Source organism: Calliphora vicina, chromosome 2, assembly GCF_958450345.1.
Source record: "Calliphora vicina chromosome 2, idCalVici1.1, whole genome shotgun sequence".
NCBI classification, from domain to species: Eukaryota; Metazoa; Arthropoda; class Insecta; order Diptera; family Calliphoridae; genus Calliphora; species Calliphora vicina.
In genome coordinates this window covers 3354934-3377709 of record NC_088781.1, presented here as the reverse complement: position 1 = coordinate 3377709, position 22776 = coordinate 3354934, and the positions used below count along the sequence as shown (strand labels likewise).

Below are 22776 nucleotides of genomic sequence, written 5' to 3'. Positions count from 1 at the left end.
TAGTAAAAACAAATAGAAATAACACTCTATGATACTGAGAATTGAAATGAAAAATATATTTCTGATATTAATTAAAATAAATAGGGAAATCTATTTTTTTGTTGATATTTTTACTATCTTGCTATAATTATTAAAAGCATTTTATATTTTCCATAACGGTTGAAAAATAAGGCATTTGTGATGTACTATCAGATTCTATGATGCAGAAGAAAAAGCCATTTCCATATGGTTACCGAAATTGAAAAGGTATTTATATTCATATAGAAAATATAAGCATTACATTTCTTAAACGAAAAATGATCGAAAAGAGAAATAGTAAGAGAGTAAATACATAAATTATAATATTCTTATATTAGAGAGAATAAGTGCATAAATGGCAATCCGTTTATAATCCGAATTTTAAAAAAATTAAGATATATTTATAAATATTTTGAACCAATTACATTTTTTTACAGCTGTTTTTAAATTTTAAATATATCGATTTTTTCTATTTAAAATTGTTCGACCGCACATAGGGTACTATCATTAGATTATTTGTTTTAATTTATTACACTTATGTTATATTTGTGTAGTAAAAGTTTAAAAATATAAACAAGATAATAACGACGCTCTTATGTTGTTCAAAGAGACTAATCTAATGCTCTTATTCTACTTAGAAGTATGGCTAGGTAAACACAATCGTTTACAGAAAACCAGACACAAATATTCTTGTCATTTAACTAAAAGTCTGCGAAGGTTCATGTTCATATATCAAAACGTTCAAAATATAAACAATATAAAATGTTATTGAAAAATGTACTTCAACACAAAGTGATATTAAATTTTAATAATTACAGATGGTAAGTACCTGTATTGGTTTAAGTTGTAGAAACAATAATACATAATGTCTAATTAATTTTTATAATAAATTGGATTTTAGCTGTAGTAAATTTGCTTATACACATCAGCCTGGAAATGAACCTTTGCTCTATAAGAACCTGGGTAAGCAGATAGAAAGAGCTGTTGAAAAATATGGACCACAAATAGCTATAAAATCTAGTTACGAAAAAAAGCAATTAAGCTTTGAGGAATCCTATAAAGAGGCCACTAATTTGGCGGTAAAACTTCAGGAAATGGGTCTTAAACAAGGAGATCATTTGGCTATATGGGCTCCCAATACCATACAATGGTATATAACATTTCTGGCTTCTGCCATAGGTGGGTTTCCATTGGTGTGTATTAATCCGGCTTTACAGGTTCCCGAACTAGAATATGCTTTGAAAAAGGCTAAGGTCAAGAGTTTAATAACAATGGATTCGTGCGGTAAATTGGATTTTCAAAATAAACTAAAACAATTGTACACAACAGAGAGCACAAAACAAAGTCCACTTTCAATTATCATAAAAAGTGATAAGAATGTGGAAAATTTCCTCAATTATGACGATATACTAGACAAGAAGTCTGACCTACAAAACACAGACGCTTTGATGTTAAAAATGCATGACATACTACCTGAAACGCCATCTATAATACAATTTACTTCGGGCACAACGGGTCAACCTAAAGCAGCTTTACTCACTCATTACAATATGGTTAACCAGGCTGTTTATATGGGCAGAGCTTTAAGATTGCATCCGGGAGGGAAATCGTTGTGTCTTACGGTGCCAATGTTTCATGCCTTTGGTTTAAGCATATTGGCTGCTTGCCTACACTATGGCAGTACTGTATGTCTGCCCAGTCCAACTTTTAATGCTGTCTCTGCCTTGGAATCCATAGAACGTGATAAATGCAATGTGGTAGTGGGAACACCCACCATGTTCGTCGATATGTTAGATAATCAATCCAGACTACAAAAACCGGTTGAAAGTTTGGAGGCAGCCTTTGTAGGTGGTTCGGCCTGCAGTCCAGAAGTAGCCATACAATCCAAAAAAGTATTCCAACTACGCGATATGGTGATTGGTTATGGCTTGTCTGAAGGTACAGCGGCTGTTTTTGCTCAAGATGGCTCGGAAACACTTGAAAGTTCTTTACATTCTGTGGGTAAGATATTAGCCCATGGTGAGGCAAAAATTATAGACGAGAAGGGAAATACTTTGAAATTTGGAGAAGTTGGAGAGCTTTGTATAAGGGGCTGGTTTAATATGTTGGGATACTTTGAAGATGAAGAAAATACTCGCAAAACTAAGGATGTGAACGGTTGGCTAAAGACTGGGTAATTATAGTTTTTATCATAGTTTAATAAAAAACAGATCATTAACGTTTTCTTTAAAGGGATCAATTTTTATTAGAATCTAACGGTGTTGCTCGCTATCAAGGACGCAAAAAGGATGTAATTATAAGAGGAGGCGAAAATGTATTTCCCAAAGAAATTGAGGACTTTTTAAATCAACACGAAAGCGTTTTAGAATCTCATGTAAATATATTTTAAATTAAGCTTAAAACCTACTTTAAAATTAATTTTTTCAACAGGTGATTGGGGTACCAGATCATCGATTGGGCGAGGAAATCTGTGTCTATATGCGTCTAAAACAAGGTGTTGAGCCCTTGACTGTAGAAGATATTAATAAATTCTCTAAAGGCAAATTGGCCTATTTTAAAGTACCCAAATATGTGAGAATAGTGGATGATTTTCCAAAAACCACTTCAGGAAAAATACAAAAATTCAAATTGCAAGAATTATTTGAAAACGAAAAATGAATAGGGAGCCATTATGAACCAAATTTTTGGCTAAGAGAAAACAACTGAGAGAATTTAACGAAAATTCTTAAGTGAAATTTATTGTTTATCATTGTTTGCTGAACAATAAAATAATAAAGCAAATAAATAAATGTAAATAAAACTTTTACCATTTAAGTTTAATTAAAAAAGATATGAAAGATATTATATATAAATGTATTTTTATGTTTGAAAATAAACTGCCTCAATTAATTTTAATCTTTCTTCATTTAATGAGAGTTACATATATCAAGTATTTTAAGATCAACATGTGTTTGTAAACAATATTTTTCCGCTAAAAAACGCGCCAAAATTATATTTCGCTCTATCCATGGGGCTGCGCAAGTCTTTCGTTGTGTTGCTAAGGAAGAGAGCTAGACAGGCTTAAGTTTCGTTGGATTTCTTTAGCTAACAACTTAAAACAAGGTCTAACTGTTGAAATATGGCAAAATTAAAATCAGAATACTTTAGACTTTCGAAGCTGACGGTTGAATTTTGAAAAAGCAAAAGCGTTTATTAGTTAGTACAACTACAATTTAATTGTTACATTACTTAGTATAAAGAAAGCAAAATAAAACAACAACAAAAAAATAATAGTAACAAAGGAAACGGAAACGGTGCGGTTAGAAAGCAAAAAAAATATATAACAACCATATAAACGAATAAATATTGCATGTATTTAGGCGTGTGTATTTGTGTAAGAAATTTGTGTTTTTGTGAATGTTGGCTAAAAAGTGTCTGTGATAGTGTTCATGTATACATACATACATATACGTATGTGTGTTTGTGTAGGATGTGTTACCAATAAATATGTAAATTTTTTTGGCAACAAGAAAAAAGTGGTTTACCTTTATAGATAGATTGGAAGTCAAAGAAAAAAGTTTAATGCAAACAAAAAAAATGGAAAATAAAAAGCCTTTAAAAATTGCATAAATTATAAAAAAATAAGAAAAGTTTAATACCTTTAACCAGTTCAAATGGAAACGTCAATATGGCCAAATATACCAAACAGAAAATTATATTTAAACACGTTGTGTAATAAACCAGAAGAATAAACTAATATACACTAATAAAAAGTAACAAAATAATAAAAAAAAATGTCTAAAATTTCATAATGTCTCAACCCGGTAAAAGAGGAGGACGCGGTGCTGCCGCCAAGGGGGTAGGCCGCAATACACCCTCCTCCGTAACGAGTGGCGCCACCAGCAATACTCCCGATGAATCGGTAGCGGCCAGTGACCGCAACACACCTGCCAGTAAAGCTGAATCTGATCCCAAAGATGATAGTTCCAGTAATGGAGATCGTAAAGAAGTCGATGGAGCTCCTACACCTAAACCACCGAGTGCAGGCGCTTCCATACGTGAGTCGGCTAATAAAATTTTAGCCTTATCCATAAAAGGAGAGTGGACGCCAGTGGAGCAAGAGTTGAAAAAATTAGAAAAATATGTTGCCAATCAAGGAGAAGATGGCAATACAATACCATTAGCTGGTATTCATGATGTGGTACGTACATATCTAAATATATATATATACAAACAAATAAAAAGTTTGTTCTATACAGTGTAACCGATTGCATTGGAAAATAGTGTAAAAGTGGGATATATTTTAATATATCATGAGTTTAAGGGAAAACTAACACTACTCGATAGCCAAAAAATACTCCTCGTGCAAAACATCATTATATATGCCCAAAACTTTAAAATCATACGGTCAGTTTTCGGGATATATCCACTTTAAATTTTTCACAGAACGTGGAATTTAATTGAACATTTTAAAAACTGTTTAATTAAATACCATTTCTTATTTTAGTATGTTAGGATGTGCAAAATTGTAGTTTAATGTTTTTACTTTTTTTTTAATTTTTGTAACTCCCAATTATTTGCTTTCTAGTTTTTACCATTTTTATTAGAATAGGACATTTTCAATACAATAAGTAAACAAAATATTGGAAAATAGTAAAACTAACAGACTGCTAACTTCTCATTTGTGACGGAATTTATACATATAGAACGTATTTGAATTAAATTTTATCTCGATATTAAAACATCAAAAATATTCGTGCATGTTAAAGTGATTTTCGGAAGTGGACCTTATATGGGAGCTATGACTAATTATGAACCCGTCCGTAATAATAACTTAGTTAGGTCTTTGACAGGAGAGTTTCCGGTCTATGTGTGCTTTTTTATGGTAAAAACTTTTAATTTTTTTAGAGTTTAGACTTTTAGTTCTTTAAAAGGAATTATTGATTATAATGTTGTATTATTTAGCTTTAGATTCAATTATTTTTTGCTTAAAATTGTCAAATTCCTTACTAATTATACGAAATCGCTAAATAACAAACTCCTCTTAGTACGGTTCCAGAACTGGTTCTTCTATGAATGTTTTTGTTGTGAAGGAACTTTTTGTCTTGCGCTGTATTACCAATAAATTAAAAAAATAACTACCTATTCTTGAATCCATTGGCGTTTGTTACATTCGATTTTGATTATATGATGTTGTTTCGAAACAAGTTTGCGATCTAAAGAACTAGTCTAAAATCTATGTGTAATCAGTTTTTAATAACTAACCTTAATAACTAAGTTCTTAATAACCTAGAGAACACTATTAGAATGGCTTAATCACAATAATGTAATATATATAGGATTTTATCAAATAATTTATAATAGTTCCGACTATAATAGTTCTAGAAGTACAGATTTTATTTTCAAATTTATTTTTTGAATAATCTGAAAACCGGTTTTATGAATGTAGGAATGGGAGATAATACAGTGTTTGACAGGGGAAAGGCACAGGATGATAGGCTAGGTTGACATGACAGATACAATAGATTAGTTAATGGGTTGGGTTTAAGACGAATGGAGACAGAACTGAACAGGAACACGACTATAAAAGACGAACATTTTGGACAGTAACCGTTTAGTTATGGAGAGTGAGAGGTACACAGAGTGACAAGTGTTATGTTTATTAATTTAAGTAACATGTAAATAGAGTTTTTATGAGCCAGAATGGGAAATAGAATTCTACAATTGGAAGTTAAGCTATATTGGAAGCCAATTGGAAGTTAAGGCAAAATGGAACCTATATATTGCTATTGTTCAAAAATATTGTCCAATGCATTTTTTTGTTGATGCACTGTTTGAATTGTGTAGAATAAGGAAACAATAATTAAAAAGAAAATTGTGTTCAAATAAACCAAGAAAATTGTTAAGAACTTGAGAACAGTTTTTGTTTGGTCTAGTTTCTAAAATATAGTAAAGTTCTTAAAAAGTATTCTAGCTAATATTTTAATTCCAATTGAACTACCATCCTTCATGAATTATTTTGTTGCCTCACTGGCTATTAAAAATCTTCGCATAAAACCCCTTGAAAGCCATACTTATACACAGATCACTTATCTAAATCAGCGATTGTTTACACAGTCCTTTTGATTTATTTTCATTGCGCGTTAGATTCTTTAGTAAGCTAAGTTGTCGCTGGGTCACTGTGTGTACTTTATATAAAAAAAGAAATGCATTGTATTATTTTTTCAGGCAGCGACATACTTAAATATAAATACAATTCACTTAATTTCATGACAAGAAGACATTGTAGCACCAACAACAGAAGTGATCCAAAAAATAAAAGAATATATAAGTATGAATATGAATACAAAATAGTCTAGTTATAATTCAGTTCAAGAAAAACCCTTTTTTTCTGTCTTGATATTGTTGTTATTGTCATTTGATACTTAAGACCGAACCACCAAAATAAAAATATGTATTTAAATATAAATTTATATATAAATATCTATAGTTAAATACTTGTACAAAACATCCATAAAATTTAATGTGAAATCAAAATTTCCCCTTTCGTCCTCGTAATAATAAAAACCTTAAGGAAATTTCAATCAATTCTAAATGGAAATACCACAAGCATTTTTTCATTCTGTAAAAACAGAAATATTTAAGCAAAGTATCGTGTTGCTTTTGTGGGTCGTTTAGAATTTTCCTCACTACAATATGTTTCTTTTATTTTTTTGGGCACTTTTTTTTTTGATACTTTTGCATTTGATTTGTTTTGGTAACAATGTATTTTACAAACTGTGTCGTTATTTTGTCAAGTAAATAACAATATTGTCTGCTTTTACTGCTGTTGTTGATAATGGAGACGAGACACAAAGTCTAAATTGTGTGTCTGCTGGGGGAAAAATAGACATTTTTGCCTGAAATATAAATTATACAGACATTTTCAATTGATTTTTGTTCGAACTAAAAACAAAGCTAATGCGTTGTCAGGTTACTAAAAAAATATACATAATTTTTTTTAAAAATAATAGCGATTTGCATGCATTGAAATATAAATGCAGAAATTTGTATATGTTTTTAATTTGGATAAATTTAACGCTAACAGTTATTTTTGCTGTTTTGTATTGGTCAACAAGATCAACTAATGCTTTTTTTGTTTATATTTTTTAATCTTAAAAATTTTAAGAATCCTAGTTATGTATTTAAAGAAATATTCTTATCAAATTTGTAAGAAAGATATCTTATTTTTTTTATAAAACAAATTCTCCAAATCATTGTAAATTACAAGCTTTAAAACCTAAATAACCTAAAGAAAACCTTTTCAGAATATCAAAATATTTTGAGAATTTTTTAGACATTTTAAAATGTAATACAGTGTAATTAATATAATTGTTATTATTTATAATCAAATATTAATACAAATTTCTTCTTTTAATATTATTTCTGGTTCACTAATTTCGAATAATAAATATAATTCGAAATATAAAGGCGCCTATGATTTTAAATTTCGTACCATAAAAATATTTAAATCAGAATTTATAATTCTGTATTATTATTTTAAAATAAGCTTTTGGATTTTAAATTTTATGTACTTTTTGAAATTTAAAAAAAAGTTTTCAAAACTTTTACCTATATATGTATATTAGGGTTATAACTATTGAAAATTTTTGCAAATATGCAAATTGGCATAGCATAGTCGAATAGAGCGGTATTATTTTTTCGCGGTTGTTAAAAAAGTTCACGCACCAAACGCAATAAAGTTTTTCATGAAATATTTTCAATTATTTTGAAACACAATATATTTTATTTTAATAGTAACTGCGGACATACTTTAAAGTATAATTTTTAAATAAGGGAAGCATCCATCACACTTGCAAAAAAAAATATGAAATAATTTATATAATTTTTCAGAGAAATAGAAGTTTGGTTTATTTTAGAAATTGGTGTTGGTGCGTGATGTTTTTGATTCCAAATGATCTAAAAAAAATGATTTTCATTACTTATACAACATTGGCTATCATGTGGTGGTATGCCAAAAATTTCGCCAAAATTATTTATATGCCTAATGTACATACATATGCATTTAAATAACTGAAAATATTTGTCAATGAATGTAAAGAATAAAAAAAATTAAACAAATTAAAGAAAAATTTCAAAACAAAAAGTTTATTTTAAAACAATAAAACAACGAAATTCAAAATAATTGTAGACTTTATGCCTTTAAAATCGAATTTTCGTCTTTTATATAGTTAAAGGCTGATCAACTTTAAAATGCCTTTCGTGGTTAAATTGAATTAAAATTTTTTTTGAGATCCTTCGAAATTGTATGACACAGATCATAAACGATATATTTATCTGTATAAAAATCTTAAGTCTGTATAATAAAATGTTAGTTAAACTTCATTTAACTTTGCTGGAATGTTATAAATAGTATGTATCTGGGATAAGAGATCAAGTTTTGTTCTCTCTTTTTCTAAATGCTTGTATATTAAATATTGTGTATTAAATAACACAAACTATCTAAATTGCTAAAATACATTAAACCTCATGTATACGATTTGCAATATTTATGATTTTTTTGCACTTAATTTCAGAATACTGGTATGACGCCTCTGATGTTTGCCACCAAAGACAATAAAACTTCAATCATGGATCGTATGATTGAATTGGGAGCTGATGTTGGTGCTAGAAATAACGTAAGTAAAAAAATAGTAGGAAAATCTCTGACTTTAATATTTGTTTTAGTAAAAACTTTAAGACTTACAACAAAAAATAATAAAAATCAATAACAAACCATAAGAAAACAGTTTTTCAACAAAAACAAAAAAAAAATTGAAGGAAAATAGTAAAAATAAAATCAAAGTTGGTCAAAAGGAAGTCGGTCTGGCACAAATAAAATACTTGGAACACGCAACAAATTCTATACTTATTTGTTTTTTTGTATTCGTTCGAAATCAAAACATGAAAAAGTAAAACTGAAACCGAAGCTTCCAACAAGAAAGTGCGTAAACTTTTTTTTAGCTCTCTGAGGCATTTACATATTTGGCAAAAACAGAATTAAAAAAACTAAAAAAACACCGAGTAGTCACATGGTAAAAACACCTGGGATTTACGAACAAATTATTTTGTTTGTAAGTAGGCAGGTTTCCATAAAAATGCGTTTAATGAACTTTTGATTGTACCTATTTAGAATCAAAATAACAAGATTATTTTTTGATTGTTTTGATTGCAAAATACAGCAATTTAATATATTATTAATATGGGATTAATCTAACTATAATTGATGAATCAATTTCAAATCTCCTTATTTTTGGTTTTTAGTCCTGTGTTATTTACTCCTTTTTTATGTCTGTTATTATTGTTGCAAAGAATGTTTTATTGTGTTTCGTAAGAACGTTAAAAAATCCTTGACCTAAATAATTTCGTATACAATTAAATACACAACAAATTTACGTTGACCAAGGGCTTTTTCACACACAAGAGTTGGTCAGCACAATAACAAAAATAAAAATAAAAATACAAATACAAACAAACATAAAATGATTTGAATATTTCTTTCTCCCCTAGCGAAATAGAAAACAGCATGATTGCGACTATTTTTAGTGGCATATTTTAGTATGTCAATATGTATTTATAGGATGTGGGAAGTTCTAGGTTGATAGTTTGACCAGAATCACTTAGAAATTGTTATATTTCTATTCTTGAAAGCAATAAGTCACTGATAGTCACAATACTTAAATTAATGTATGGACAATATATGAATCATTGGCTGGACAGAAATATGGCGTTATTGGGGTGAAAAGATGAAATGATTTTTATCCCCAAAATGGATACTTTACAAAATAAAAAAAATTGATTACAACTGTTAGAAATCGACTGAAGAACATAAATACTCATTTATCTACTTTTAAACAAATATTAATGTAATTAAACAATTTCTTAGTTAGAATGAAAAACAAATAATACAAAATCAAATTGAGATTTCTTGAAAATTGTGGTTACTTTAAGTAATTTTTAATTCTTATGGTCAGTTTAAAAAAACTTGCATTTTTGCAGAAGTTTTAATGTCCATTAAATATAAGTTAAAAATAATAAAAAGCCGCTTTCTTTTTAGAAATAAACAAAAGAGGTTTGTTACCCTCTTTTGTTTATTCAATCGTTCCTTCCTATTCACATTATAAAAAGGATTTTCCATAGAGAAAGTAAGATCACTTCTAAGTGGTCTAAAAGTAACTATTAAATACTTTCAGAGTTGCGTTTTTAGTGTAATATGGAACAGTAAATCCATATAAAATTTATATACAATTTTCGAAAATCTTATACAAAGAGCGAGCCAGAAATAACTTATACTTGTATTAAGTTAAATAAAACTTACACCGCTCAACATAAAAATTCAGTCCTGGAACACCTTTCCTGTGTTCTTTATTTATATTTTACAAGTGCCCAATACCTTTCCACTGACCGAAGTTCTGGGCAGTAGGTTAATCCTCTGGTACAAAATTTACATTATTGTTTGAATACCACTCAAATGCCTTTTTTCCATAGTAGCGTGATGCCAAATCGGGCCAGAAATATGAAGGCACTCTGTGCTGTTTTAAGGAAGGTATAATCCGTTTTTGTATGCTCTCTGTAATATATATTTCGGCATTTATCGTGTCTGATGTCACAAATGATTGTCTTCTTTAGCCACAACTGCAAATGACTTGTAAAACAAAAAACTTTTTGGGGATTTTATTTTGTTTTTTTTTTACCCGTATTGTTCTTGAACAATACGCGACAATACAATGATTGTCTTCTTTAGCCATAACTGCAAATGACTTGTGAAACAAGAAACTTTTTGGGGATTTTAGTTTTTTTTTTTTTGTTGACCCGTATTGTTCTTGAACATTACCTCGTCCATCAGGCACATACAAATCTTGACCCGGAAGTTGTGAAAAGTCTGTATTTTTATATAAAATTTTTACGCTCGTTCTTTTAGTTTTAAGTTCTTTACCGCATTGCAATCTGGAACTTTCTGATCTTTCTGATCGGAAGTTATGAAAAGTCTGCCAGTATATATGTTTCATCATCCATCACACAACATGTGTAGCTTTGGCCCTGCGCATAAAAGAATCAGAGCATTTAACTTTACGAGCTGCTTTTCTGATAGACGTGTTCGGTGCTCTTCGAAAGAGTTGATCGACTTCTTTTGCCTTTCTTCCAATGTTCAAGTCTTCTATATGCTGTTTAATGTATATGTATAGTGTGACGATGAACTTTTAGATCTTTAGATATTTTTTGGAAAGTCCATAGGATTTTTTTAAAAAGTTTTAATAATTTTTTTCATTGTAAATGATTGATTTAGCAAAGATAATATCTGACATTTTTTAAAAGCTAACGAGATTAAAAAAATAATAATTTGTTGGAACAAGGATATGTTTTGGCTGGAATAGTGTGTATACGTTTTTTCTGACTCACTCCTTAATTTTTGATTAGACGATGAAATTGTATTATGATGGTGAATGAAACACCACATTTGCTCAAAGCCTTATACGAATTTAAAAATACTTTATTATATTTATTTAATAACGAAACTTAAAATAACGAAATTAAAATAATCTATTTTATTATTATTCACATCTATAAATTATTAATTTTGTATTTTTTATTAATTTTTAAGAAACAAATAATTAATTATTTAAATATATTTTACTAAATTATTCGAATAATATTTTTTACTCGTTATTCGAACTTTTATTCTATTAAAAAAATCAAATAATGGACAACATTTTGAATAAACATAAAATCATAGAGCGGAAACTAAAAAAAACTCAAAATAATCACATATACGAGTATTGTTTCTGTTTTCGCACAGTATTTCATACTAATAGAAAGTAGAGTTTCCAATCTAACATGCAAAGGCTCTAAGTCCACTTTTTTTAGAAATTGAGATTTTAATGCAGTAATGTACAATAAGTAAAAATACATTGATTACCAAGAAAAAAATTGGAGTTATCTCGCATTTTGTTGTTGTTAAGTAATTTTCGGAAGAGAGTCTTATTTGTTAGCTATGACTAATTATGGACCGATTGCCATCAAAGTTATTTGCGTTGAATTTTATGTGTATACCAACATTTTTAAGAGATTTATGCTTGTTAATGTGATTTTTGGAAGCGGGCCCTATGTATATGGGAGCTATGACTAATTATAGACCGATCGGCATGAAATTAGGTGACATGATTTCCATAGTATAAAGTGTTTTGGGAGGACATTTGTATGGGATCTATGGGAAATAATGGACCGATTTCAGCCAATAATGGACCGATTTCAGCCAATAATGGACCGATTTCAGCCAATAAGCTTCGTCCTGGGACCTAAAAAATTGTATATACAACATTTTATCGAAATGTCTTCAAAATTAATACAAATTTTAAATATTTTTAGGTATACAAAATTTAAAAAAAAATTTTTTTTACCAAATTTTTTTTCTAAACTGTTTTTTTTTCAAGTTTTTTAAATTTTTTTAAAATTATTAGTGAAAAACAAGTAGGAGAGCTATATTTGGCTGTGACGAATCTTATATATCGTTCTTGAAAAAGTTTTTTTCCAAATTTTTTTTTTAAATTTTTGAAAATTTTTTTAAATTTTTAAAAATTAAAAAAAAGAATTTATGAAAAAAAATTTTTTTGATGAAAAAAAAAATTCGGATTAAAATATATTTTTCCTAATTTTGACCCATTGTAGGTCCAACTTACTATAGCCTTATATAAATCGTTGCAATGGACTTTGAAATTTATATTATTAGATACCCATATTGTCTATATTAATGACTTAGTAATCCAGATATAAAAACTAGTAAATAAGAAATGAAAGACAAGTTCTAAGAAAAAGACCTAAGTCCATAGAAAAAATACAAACTAAGCAATAGAAAAAGCTCTAAGTCAAAAAAACTTTTATCTCGTCAAATACTTATGCTATCATTTTGCTTTTACGCACATCGAAAACAAAGAAAAATACAAAAAAAATTGCGTTTACAGAATTCAAAAATAATTACGCAAAAAAAAGTTTGAATGTTTTTTGTCTCTCCTGTAAAATTTTAAAATATGGACTTAGAGCCTTTGCATGTTAAGCCAGCGATATGTTTATCTAGGTATAAAACATTGAGTATTTTAATGAATGAATAACTAGAAGGGTTTCTAATTTCCCGAACTTTTTCCGTTCCCGGGAAATATTTAAAAAATCTGTTCATTCCTGGGAATTTTTAATACTGAAATGAGCCGAAAACCTTTTTTAAATAATTATTATAATTGATAAAATGTCAATAATGCACTCGTATACACTTTTGTTAAAATGCTTAAGAGGTCCTTTTAAGATAAATCTGGAAAAAAATCGAAAGGATGGCATGATAAACAATATCAAATTTCTCAGATCTATTTTTAAGCATATAAAATCCTCATCATACTATTGGAGTCACTTTTTGGCTTTTTTAGATTTTGAATACTGTAATAGTTTCGTTAAGTAATCTCTTCAATTTCGTCTATTACCGTGTCGTGATCCGACTCATTAGGACAAAGTTCATCATAGAACATTCTAGAAAAAAGGTCATTTCAAAATTCCTTAGTTTCAGTTTTAGTACTATACATCAAAAAACGATTGCTAGAAGGGAATATTCACGAGTTAAGAAATAAAATGTGTGTGTTTAAAACTATATTTCTATATAAAGTGCAAAAAAAAATTCGGTTAATCGCTTAACCCTCCGTTACTCGCAAATGATCTAGTTGATAAAGGCAACATTTTTTTTTATTGTTTTAAGTTTTAAGCTAATTTTTGATAAAAATATATTTATGCTGCAATTTTATTTGTATTATTCTTTTAAATACTTTGAATTTATTATTGTTTTTATGTTTTCGAAATAAAAAGTGAAGAGATTATTTTCAAACGCGCCTTCCTTTTATTGATATCAATTTGATACATTGCGACTAGTCTCGACTGAAAATGATTGCGACTAACGGAGGGTTAATCGACATTAAAAATCGTCAATTTTAAATTATATTAATGGTTAATCGATTGAATACCCTAGTAACTAGTGCACAGTATAAGTAGCGATGGAACTTGAGCAGTACTATCAATTATTAAATAGCTTCTTGGTTCTTAAGATTATTTAAGAAAAATTTCTGCAAGCCTGGCGGCATCAGCAGAAGCATTGTTTCGACACAAAGTTTTTTGTGTTCTTAAAGTAAAATTAGTAATATTATAAAACAACTTTATTGACCAAAATATACGAAGGACAAACGAATAAAACTACGCCAAAGAAATAACAATAAAAATTACAGAATTTTTTCTTACAAAATATAAAATGCTAACATCTACCTATTTCTAAGATAGCAATCTAAATATTAATCACAAGTATCATAATGACAGGAACTCTACCAACTCATTACTAAAAAAAATAATCCTTCTTAGCTTTCAACGCCATACACACCGACATACATGTATGAGTATATTATAGGTTAAAATGCCTGGATGGGCTTAAACTGATTATTCATATGACCCTTTTAACTGCTGACTTAAACAATATTTTAAAAGAAAACTAGAAAAGAGAGAATGTATGTATGGTTACGGTTATAAATAATAAGTATAAATTAAAAAGGTGTTGTTTTTAGTCATTTTGCAAGTGAAACTATAATTAATCAATTTCTTGTTAAGGTTCCAGCTACTCATACTTGTCTGCCTACATTTGGCATTTACATTTAAATAAATGGAGTAGAATTTATAAAAAGTCATGTAAAGAACTTTTCATAATTTTTCAATTACGAGTACATTATGTAGTACGAGTACTTAAATTTAATTTCGCAAGTATGGTTGTAGCTTATTATATAAAATCATTTAACTAAGGTGTGGGTTTTAGGGTTTATACCTATAAAACAAAAATTTATAAATAACATCTTGACGTGCATACATACGTATGTAAGTATGTAGAGTTATAATTATGTACAGGCACTTTTGCTGTTACATACACATTTTTAATGATATTTTCTAGTTGGAATTTTTTTTGGAAGGCGTAATGATATAAATTAAATCAAATGTCATCATGCTGACCTGACCACCATTGGTTGGTTTTTCATTTCACGCATTTTTCATTTGTGTCATTTGTTATAAAAGAAGGCCACATCCTTAAAGCAAAGGAAGTGATGACAATTACATTTAAGCGATGACGAAATTTTATTTTCTTATTCTCCAACTCCTTTCTGTTTGCATTTTATTTGTACATCCGTTTTTTTTAAATTGAATTAACTCAAGTATCTAATATATAATAAATATTTGGTTTAAAACAAACAGTTGAAAGTATTTCGGATGTATTGAATTACTTATAATGCGACTAAACAACAATGTGTTTAAGCAGTTTTCCCAAATCGGAAAATTAAGCATTTTATAAATACGGTCTTTCAAAAACTACTGTAAAATTACAAATATATGTACATATGTAGTATATTCAAATGATTTAAAAACTATGCCATGTTTTGGGAATTATTTGAGATCATACTTTGCAATCGTTACCGGCTATTGAACCCCAGATATTTAAGAAGAACAAATTTATGAATATTTATGCAATATATTCCTTTAATACATTACTGCAGTTTAATAGTTAGCAATAAGTATGTTATAGGCTATAGGCTGGGATATTGAGTTTTTTCATTAAGCATAATAAACATTTATTATACACAAACAAACAAACAAGAACCTCTTTCTCTCATACCAACAAAAACTAGGCCAAAGCTGAAATAAATAAATGAAGAAACACAAAAAAGAAAACATAAAAATACAAACAAACAAAGAAAATACAAACGAAATCGTGTTATAGTTTAAAAACTAAATCAAGTTGGAATTTGTAGTGTTTTAGTGTTTCCGGTGTTACTACTGTTCCGACATGGGAATTCTGAATTAATACACTAAATAATTACCTCTTTTACAAACATGTATGTATATGTCAAGAAAAATATTCTTTAGATAATATTTTAAAAGAGAACAATTAAATTTGGATATTTTCTTAATTATGATAAATTTTTGCGCAGAATATGAAAATGGTCCCAGTATAATCGAATAGACCATTAAAAATTTGTATAAAGAGTGCTAATATATGTTCGAAGTTGTTAGAAAAGTTCATCTCAAAAATGAGTTGAAGTTTGTGGTGTATTTTTTATCATATCCCAACATTATTCAATACTCTATTAAAAATGTTTGGACACTTTGGCGGTGATATGGGCAAAATGTGTTTATAGGGTATATATATCCTAATGGATATATTATTTTGAGTCTAAAGATGTCAGTTGGTTGTCAACAAGGATTATATGAGGAGTTAAATGTAACTACAGAACTTGCACATAATAGGAATAATAATTTTTTTAGAAATCGATGTTGCTAATAAGTACTTCCCATCTATGCTGACACCATGCTAGTATGCCTTTGGATGAATTGTAGGGGTAAAATAGCAACAACATTCTAATAAGAATAAAAAGACGACCTTTGGAAAATACCTGTGTAGAAAAGCTACACAGAAAGAAAAAAGTATTAAAATACAAACGCCAAGTAGTGCTGGCATATAATATTGAGAATAACTCTTAAATATTGACGAGCCAGTAATCCTAATTGAAATGAGTTACGTCCTATTTCGTACTTAGTTCAATAGTCACTTTCGATGGAACGATTTATAGCTATTCTAAACGGAAAACAGTTATACGTTGATTGCATTTTTTTCATACTCTACATCATCCCGGCCCTCCTGATCCATCTCTGTGAAAGCTTCTTTGAATTGTACTTTTTTTTCTCAATTTTATAAAATGGGATTTCATAGTTTCAATTTGTATTTCCTCAATATTCATTTCAATTTCTCAACTTTAATTGGGTTTTTCTCAATATTAATTTGCAATGATAAATTTCAATTTGTATTTTGTAAATATTTATTTGGATTTCTTAATTTCAATTTCTATTTAGACAATATTAAATTGCATTTCTCAACTTCAATTTGTATTTTCACAATATTAATTTGAATTCCTCAATTCAAATTGTTTTTTTTTTTCAATATTATTTGGTGTACGACTTAAAATTGCGGCCTTTTTTCAAATTTGTAGCTTTTATTTTGAAACATTTGTACAATATAAATTTATTCAAAGTATTGGTCATTGTTTGCTTTCTGGCAACATATGGATTCCGAGCCAAAAGAACTGTTCATCTTTTGAGGCCATGAACTAATCAAGCCAATATTAGATTCTCTGTTCCAAAGTGAAGCGTAACCCAGATAGAGTATTCTGCATCGATCGAAACCAATAATAGTCGGATGGGCCACGGTCTGGACTTTAAAGCCGGTGAGGTAAAATTTCCCAAACACTTCATTTTAAATACTTTTTAATACACGCAGAGAAAAAATATAGTTGGGCATGGTTACTGTAACCATTTCAATATTGTTACAAGTTTTTTAACTATATTATAGTCACAGTAGCCATTTACATGATTGTGGTAACCATAATATGGTTAATTTACATGATTGTATCAACCATATATATGGTTACTGTAAACAAATGTATGTTTGTGACAACTATTCATATGATGAAGGACTTATCATATTATGTTGCTCTCGGCTTAAGGCTTATCATAATCTGAGAACAATATATTATGATAAAATTATTCATCATAAATATAATTGCCACAAACATATATTTGTTTACTGTAACCATATATATGGTTGATACAATCATGTGAATCATAAATTAACCATATTATGGTTACCACAATCATGTAAATAGTTACTGTGACTAAAATATAGTTAAAAAAAATGGTTACAGTAACCATGTCCAATTATATTTTTTTTCTGCGTGTAGGTATTTAACAGGCCGAGTTGTCATTATGAAATATAACCGATGGAACACATTCACCGTAAGCTTTGGTGTGTTTCAGCTGCACTTTTTTCAAATTAAAGAAGTAAATCTTCCCGCATATTACGATCTGTTGGTACAAAGTTCGACATTTTCGATAATGTTCAATAACTAAGTGAGAATTCATATGTATACGACAAATATGTACTTTTCAAAACTACATACAAATTATTAAAAAACAAAAACCGCGTTCAAAAGATACGCCATCTATTTATTGTAAATCCTGCATTTTCAAGTCATACATCCAATAAAATAATCTTATTATTTTTTTTTAAAATCCATTTAATGTTTGGAGAAATTTAACATAACACTCATCTAATATCATACGTAGTCGATTCTTTGTTGAGAAAGGCAAATTTCACATAAATATGTCGATTTTTCATGCAATTTCTATACAAATCATGCAATCTGAATAGTACAGGATCAGGATGACCACATTTCCGAAATTAGGTTTCCCAAACTTAGGACTCACTTTCTGAAATGTTCCAGATTTTATTTGAATTAAAATAAGCTGATAGCTAATTCCGGAGGATTATTGATTTCAATAGACATGCGGAAATCGATTCCGCTATCTATAATGATTTACTACTAATGGTAAAGCGGGTAGCAATAAATAGATTTAAATTTCCGAATCATTTAAAAGTATTAAGAATGGAAATCAAAATTATGAATATGTTTCCATCAAAATTGGTTCTGTTCACTTTAAGAGCAATAGAACGAAAATGTTTAATAACATTTTTGCTAGTGTACAATTGTAATGGACTCAAGACAACTAAACAACTTAGTAGAAGAAATGAATGTTGACTTTTTCATACTGTATGTAGACTTTAATGTAGGGTTCCTATTCGGGAAAAAATTCCCGGGAAATCCCGGGAAATTTTTTATTACAAAAGTCGGGAAATTTTCTTCGGGAATTTTCGGGAATTTTATGTCAACTTTCAGGATTTTACTTATTTTTTACAACTCTGTTGATTGTTTATGTACGAAAAAATCAACGCTGTTTCATAGCAAATAATTTTTTCAACTCTTGTTACAAATGTATTAACAAACTTTTCCGCGTAAAAATTTAACTTTTATTCTATTTTATCTTAAAAATTTATAAATTTTGATAATATGGACCGTCTTCAATCTCCAGCTTGGAAGTATTTTTTAAAGAAAAACAATTCTGCGCAATGTTCTCTGTGCCCAAAAATTCTAAGTTATAAAGGTGGAAGCACAAGTGGATTAACAAGACATTTGGAAAAAGTCCACAAAGTCAAAATACAACCTGATACCCCGACATCTTCACAAAAAGCTAAACCAGATGAAAGCATTTCCAAATTTCTGCAACCAACTCAATCAATGGCAGAGATAGTGGCTCGAATGGCTGCTTTAGATGGAATAACAATCAATGCAATTACTGAAAGCGGTTTCATTCGAGAATCATTACAACAAAGAGGCTTTAATTTACCAAAAAATGTTACATCAGTAAAACATTTAATTATGTCCTTTTTTGATACAGTAAAACAAAAAATGATAATTGAAATACAAGAAATTTTGGAGCAAAATGGACGATTTTCTGTCGTATTGGACGAATGGTCTAGCATAAAGCAAAGACGATACCTAAATATATTTTTGTTTGGACCATCAGAAAAAGTTTTTAACCTGGGATTAGTGTACATACCCGGAAAATGTGGTGCCACAGAAATAAGAAATATGGTAGAGCAACAATTAGAAGAATTTAACATTTCTTTTGAAAAACACATTGTATGTACAATTTCTGATGGCCCAAATGTTATGAAGTCGTTTGTCAAAAATAGCCCGGTTTTGGGTATTTTTTGTTTGAACCATGGTATACACCTGGCCGTTATGGATGTGCTCTACCAAAAAAGAGAAAATGTAGAAATATTTGATGAATCAGATTTTTCTGACAACGAAGAAATAGACTCTGTTTCTAATTATAATTTGGTTTCCAACTATTATGATGTTTTAGACAGAGCAAGGAAAATAATAAAATTATTTAAAAAGAGCCCTTTAAAAACAGCTTCACTGCAACAATACGCTAAAAAAGAACTTGGAACAGAATGTAAATTATGCTGCGATGTGAGAACACGCTGGAACTCATTGGTTGTAATGATTGAAAGTTTTTTAAAATTAAAGAATGCTATTAAAAAGTGTCTAATAGACTTCGACTTGGCTCAGATGTGGAATGAAGATGATGTTCCAATATTAAAAATGTTGGTTGATGTTCTACATCCAATAAAACTAGCTGTAGAGGCACTTAGTTGCAGAGATTGTAATTTAGTCATTGCCGAAATTATCCTTTCTAAACTATTTGAAGAGCTCCAAAGCAAAAAAAACACATTGTCAGTTAAAATCTTGACGTCATTAAAAGCAAGAGTACATGAAAGACGAGACATAGACACTTATTCTTTAGTTAAATATTTAAAGAATCCCGAAGACTACCAATCTAATTTTTTCACATATGCTACAAAATCAAATATTTTTTTAATTGCTGATCGAATTTTTAAAAGGCTATATGCAGAAGAACCACTTATGGACAATGAATCATCAGCTGGCGAAGAAAACGTATTGGTTTCATTTGAAGATGAGCTTAAAAAGGCTATTTCTAATTCGAAAATCGGAATAAATAAAAAAAGAAATCCAGTTAATGTTTTAAAAAAAGAACTGAAAGTATTTGAAGCCACTGGTAATAGATCTGCCAATTTGGAAAATTTATATAAGTCCCTAATAACTATAAAACCGACATCTGTTGAAAGTGAGCGGGTCTTTTCTGTAGCTGGAAATATAGCTACAAAAATAAGAAATAGAATGTCTGATGATCTATTAAATGCATTAATAGTATTAAAATTCATTTTTTTACAAAAAAAATAATATTTTTCCATTAAACAATGTACAAATTTTTTACTACTGAATCTCATTATTTACTCTTATTTACATTATATGTTATTTTATACCAATGAATTGTTATTTTTCTTAAATAAATATTAAATTTAATTTTCTGTTAATTTTTTTTAAGAAATAAACAAAAAAAAACGTTGATGTGAGTTTATTTAAAATTCCCGGGAATTCCCGGGAATGAACTAATTTATTTTTCTTCTCCCGGGAATGGAAAAAGTCCGGGAAATTAGGAACCCTACTTTAATGTCATGAGTCATGACTTTGAAACAATTATTTATTATCTGTCTGTGAACTGTTTCAAATACGGGTAGTCAGTAAGTCCGCTTCTACCACTTGATCGTTTTAGCATATTAAGTAAAATATGTTTGGTGTTGTTGCCAGGACAATTAATAGAATAGTTATGCTTGTAAAATACTACATTCTGTTATTTTAAATGACATTAGCCGGAATTAATTTAACATAATAGCCAAAAGTTATAAAATAGTTCTTGTTTTCCATTTGTCATTTATGATTATACATATATGAAGAAAGTAGGAGATGAAGTCATACTTTTATTTTGTTATTCTGACAGGATACTAAATAACCAAAAAAAAATAGCACAAAATTCATTAGTCTTCATGTGTAATTTGTAAATAATGATGGTCAGGGTTTTTAAGTTGATGAATTTGTTGCATGTGTGCTGGAGTAATAACTCATCAGAAACTCCAAAACCAAAATGTAAAAAACAAGGTGCAGTATTTAATTGTTTTAACTGATTGAAAATGAAAACGAAAGCTAGTTTTAATCACACAAGTTTTTACTTAGTCACACCTTAAAGTAAACTCAAATTCCAAGAAATCTCACTCCTTGGTTATCAACACGTTTACGAGAAAATTAAATAATTATTTTAACAAAACTTTCAATTTCATATTTTTTAGGACAATTATAATGTGCTGCATATTGCAGCCATGTATTCGCGTGAGGATGTCGTTAAACTGTTGCTGAACAAAAAAGGCGTTGATCCATTTTCAACCGGAGGGGTAAGTCACAAAAAAAAAATTTAACATAATTTTTATTTTCACACAACAGTTTTTAAGTAATTTAGTTGTTTATCATGTCAATAATCAATAATTATTTATCAATACTTAATTATAAAATATTTCTTTAAAATATTTTTGAAAATCGTAAGTTGTAACTGTATTAAACTACATACTTTGAACACTTAACATTAACACAATATACATTTATACAAAAAATATTAACAAAAACTACTCAACAAATTTTCCCGCCTAAATAGAAAAAAATCAATATACAAAACGTCACCCAAAAAGTAGCTTAGTATTAGTTTTTCAATTCGCAACAACTTGAAGTTTAAAATGCGCTCGTAAGAAATATTTCTAAGAAATTAAAATAAATGAAGTCCAAAGAAATTCCTGCGTGTCGCTTTTGTTAAAGGTCAAGCTACAAAACTAAAATTATTGCACATGCAGCACAGCGGTGGTTTGCAACAAGCAATAAAAAGCAATATTTTTTTGTGAAAAATATGAAACGCGCAAGTTGAAATATAGTACATATACATACATACATACTTACATTTATTAATAATTTGTGTGTCGCTTTTAAGTTGCTGATGGTATGTAAGAGTATTTGGAAGGGTCATGTTCAACAAGATGCATTAATTTGATTTTCGGTTTCTTTATATGAGAATATTGTGTGACTTGTTGGCATTAGAAACTGTTTTTTCTTTAAGGAAAATGATATGGTTTTTAGCATGTCGCAAATGAACGCCAAGTTCAACTTAGTTAATTGTCACAAGGTTTGTTTGATGTTAGAATATGTTTTTGTTATTCGCATTTTTTTTTTGGATTTCAATGTAAAATTTTAATTAAAGGAAAAAAAACTGCAGGTAGTAAATCATTTGAGTCAAAATGGTTTTTTGACAAGAACATACATACGTGTTTCCTGTTCCCATGCTGTTTTATTATTTAATTTAAATTTCAATATTTCA

The 22776-nt window shown here is 28.8% G+C and overlaps 2 protein-coding genes across 2 annotated transcripts in view; both read left to right on the top strand.

The window, feature by feature from the left end:
* The first annotated feature begins 714 nt into the window (after window positions 1-714).
* Window positions 715-2818, top strand: LOC135951285 (medium-chain acyl-CoA ligase ACSF2, mitochondrial-like). The gene is made up of 4 exons (XM_065500903.1): window positions 715-839; window positions 920-2191; window positions 2251-2392; window positions 2449-2818. Exons 1-4 carry the CDS (start codon window positions 781-783, stop codon window positions 2674-2676), a joined length of 1701 nt encoding a protein of 566 aa, XP_065356975.1. The 5' UTR covers window positions 715-780; the 3' UTR covers window positions 2677-2818.
* Window positions 2819-3284: 466 nt separating this feature from the next.
* nompC (no mechanoreceptor potential C) overlaps window positions 3285-22776 on the top strand; it is a 36567-nt gene continuing 17075 nt past the window's right edge. The window contains exons 1-3 of the mRNA XM_065499856.1: window positions 3285-4198; window positions 8574-8675; window positions 21707-21808. Of these exons, the coding sequence (XP_065355928.1) occupies window positions 3809-4198; window positions 8574-8675; window positions 21707-21808 (594 nt within the window). The 5' untranslated portion in view covers window positions 3285-3808. The remainder of the gene's footprint in view (window positions 4199-8573; window positions 8676-21706; window positions 21809-22776) is intronic.